Source organism: Sinocyclocheilus grahami, unplaced genomic scaffold (assembly GCF_001515645.1).
Source record: "Sinocyclocheilus grahami isolate Dianchi unplaced genomic scaffold, SAMN03320097.WGS_v1.1 scaffold240.1, whole genome shotgun sequence".
In the NCBI taxonomy this organism is placed as follows: Eukaryota; Metazoa; Chordata; class Actinopteri; order Cypriniformes; family Cyprinidae; genus Sinocyclocheilus; species Sinocyclocheilus grahami.
In genome coordinates, this window is record NW_015505419.1 from 1,025,719 (window position 1) to 1,029,211 (window position 3,493).

Here is a 3,493-nt window from a genome sequence, read left to right on the forward strand (position 1 = left end):
CAACGCTGTGGCCCCTTGGACAACTTCACGCCTGTTTCAGTCAGGCGTACGGTTGGGACTGACCTCCAAGAGGAAGGTGGTTACGACAGATGCTTCCAACTTAGGTTGGGAAGCTCTGCTGGAGGGCAATCCGGCATCCGGCGCCTGCATATAAACTGTCTAGAGCTCCTAGCAGTTTTTCTGGCCCCGAAAACCTTCCTGCCGGCCATACGCGGGCACCATGTCCTGGTCCATTCGAAAAACATGACAGTGGTAGAATACATCAATCGCCAAGGCGGTCTGAGGTCTCACTCCCTTTACAGGTTGGCTTGACACTTCCTATTCTGGGCACAGAACGAACTCCTTTCTCTAAAAGCGGTTCACGTGCCGGGCAGTCTGAACCATGGCGCAGTCCAGAGGCAATGTGACTCCAGGAGAATGGGGACCCTACATCCTCATACGGTTCAAGAAATTTGATCTGTCTTCGGGAAGGCAGAGGTAGACCTCTTCGCCTCAGAAGACACCTCTCACTCCCCAACTTATTTCTCGATGCAGCGAGATGCTCTGGCCCACGATTGGCCCAGTGCTCACCTGTACACCTTCCCCCCCCAATAGCCCTGCTTCCTCAGGTCATCAAACAGGTCAGGGAGAAGAAATTCTTAGTTCTCTTGGTGGCCCCACACTGGAGGAACCAGGCTTGGTTCCCCGAGTTAGTGCAGCTCTCAGTAGCTGCCCGTGGCCGATACCACTGAGATTAGATCTTCTCTCGCAGGCGAAAGGCATGATTTGGCATCCCCGGCCAGAGCTGTGGAGCCTTCATGTATGGAGCCTCGACGGGAGTCTCTACGCAGCTCCCAGCGAGAATAAATAATACCATTTTAGAGGCTAGAGCACCGTCTACAGGACGCCTTTACACCCTTAAATGGTCAGTCTTTCGTGACTGGTGTACTGCACGGAGCCTGGACCCAGTATCTTGTGACATGTCCCACGTGCTTTCCTTTCTACAAGAGTTGCTGGACAAGTTCCACACTCCACACTCCACACTTCCACACTCAAAGTTTACGTGGCAGCTATTGCAGCGAATCATTCCCTCGAAGCTGGCCATTCGATCGGCAAAGTTTGTTGTCTGATCGTTAAGTTCTTGAAGGGCGCCTGGAGATTAAATCCTCCTCGTCCTCAGACTGTACCAATCTGGGACTTGTCAATAGTCCTTAGGGCCCTACGGGGTCCTCCGTTTGAGCCACTACATTCGGCCGAACTATGCCATTTGTCACTGAAGCATAGTGCCTCTGCTTCTGGCACTAGCATCGGTCAAGAGAGTGGGTGACTTACAAGCACTGTCAATCAGTGCTTCCTGTCTGGAGTTTGGGCCTAGTGACTGTAAAGCTGTCCTCAAGCCTAGACATGGATACGTTCCAAAGGTGTTCTCAACTCCGTTCAGAGCCCAAGTTATTACCCTGCTGGCGCTCCCCGCTGCAGATGGTGAGCAGGTTATCTGCCCTGTCAGGGCCCTGAGAATATATCTTGAACACTCCAGCCTGTTCAGACAGTCGGAGCAGCTTTTCGTTTTCTTTGGAGGTCGCTCTAAGGGGTTGCCGGTTACAAAGCAAAGACTGTCCCGCTGGATAATTGATGCTATAGCCTTGGCTTATGCCTCAGAAGGTTTGCAATGCCCCATAGGTGGGAGGGCCCACTCCACTAGAGGAATGGCCTCCTCCTAGGCTTGGTCCAGCGGAATCTCTATTGGTGAGATATGTGCGGCCGCCGGCTGGTCGTCGCCGTCCACGTTTGCCAGATTTTACAGTCTAGATGTCCCTGCTCTCCAAGCCGTTTTATTTTAGTATCAGTGATATACTGTTATAGTTGAGATGGTGAGAAATGTTGCTTTGGCATCTAGCTGAAATATTATTTAAAATAATTTTTATTTAAATTTATTAGGATTTTTTTATTTCAAGTAACAAATACTTATTTATGGTATTATTTAACTGTAATAACCCTGCAGGTTATGGCACCACTGTGCCTCTTTCGGATGAGGGCCGTTTGTTTTGTGTTGTGTACTGTCTTGTGGGAATCCCCTTCACCCTGCTGTTGCTGTCCAGCCTCACTCATGCCCTCCTGCCCTGGGTAACACACACCCCTATTCACAACCTTCAAGTCTTCTGGGGACTGTCTCGCAACCATGCAGCGTTGCTGCACTGCAGCCTTCTGGCCTTTTGCACAGCGACATTGTTCTTTCTTCTGCCTGCTGGTGCCCTCTGCCTGCTGGAGAACGACTGGAATTACCTGGAGTCGCTATATTTTTGTTTTATCTCACTTAGCACCACAGGACTTGTTGACTATCTGCCCGGCAGGACACAAAGCCGAGCAGCACGTCAGTGGCTGGAGTTTGCAACCTCCTGTAAGTTATGTATATTGTAGTGGTTGGGAGTAGAGATATACCCAAGCCTTATTAAGCTTTTAGTTAGTTAGTTAGTCAAATGAATTGAAAAAAGTGATGGAGATTATTAGAAAGTTGTATTTTCAAACTTTGAAATTTTATTTAGAGACCATATTGACTTAAATTTACTTTACTTGGTCTTAAAAGTCTTAAATTTACTTTTTTATAAAACCTTAAGAAACCCTGATTTAGACCCTCTTTTTCAGGTTACCTGATGGTTGGACTGATTGTCTTGCTTGTGGTTATGGAAAGTTGCTGGGAACTGCAGCAGGTTCAAGCCATCATGCATTTTTTCGCTGGACCGCGGCAGGGTGAGCTGAAGGGGGTGGGTTTGGATGAGCTTGTGCTCAGTGGAGACATGACAGGTGCAGAGGAGGAACCTCATTACACCCTTCCTATATCCACCATCTCCCCTGCTTTCACAGACTCACCTGCCACTCCAACAATAGAGCTGCCACCAGTCTTTGACCTGACACCCATAGCAGCCACCAAAGAAAATATTCCCCCTTCACTAAAACCAGATCTGTGTCAATCCACTTCCACTTCATAACTGATACAATGGAACTGGACATTGTAAGAAGAATAAATTATATCTACGAATGAAGCTGGAAACCAGTAGGTGGCGATATCGGTTCCTTTTCTTTAATACTCTTTGGATTGTGAAGAGTCAATACAAAAGTTTATTTATTTAATCATTCATTCATTCTTTTGAACTTGTTGGATTAAGTATGCAAAACTTCATTCATTTAAACTTGTTGGATTATGCATTTCTTTTTTCTTTTAAGTATGTAGTCAATTTACTAAATGCATGATATATTTGTATTTTAGATTTTAGATTTATTGCAATCCTAATATTTAAGTCTACACATATCATATACAAATACAAAGCTTTTCTTATTTATTTATTTATTTATCAAGCAATCATATTAAATTTATATATTTTTATATTACATTCTAAACTAGATACTGATTAAAAAAAGAAACAATATTTTATAAGTAGTCAGTGTTCGGACTTGGATGGATATATATATATATATATATATATATATATATATATATATATATATATATATATTT

The 3,493-nt window shown here is 44.9% G+C and overlaps 1 protein-coding gene across 1 annotated transcript; it reads left to right on the forward strand.

Annotated features, from left to right (window-relative positions):
• The first annotated feature begins 382 nt into the window (after window positions 1-382).
• Window positions 383-2,966, forward strand: LOC107597905 (potassium channel subfamily K member 1-like). Its single transcript, XM_016289110.1, has 5 exons — window positions 383-477; window positions 595-758; window positions 1,285-1,641; window positions 1,982-2,377; window positions 2,623-2,966. Exons 1-5 carry the CDS (start codon window positions 383-385, stop codon window positions 2,964-2,966), a joined length of 1,356 nt encoding a protein of 451 aa, XP_016144596.1.
• The last annotated feature ends 527 nt before the right edge of the window (window positions 2,967-3,493 follow it).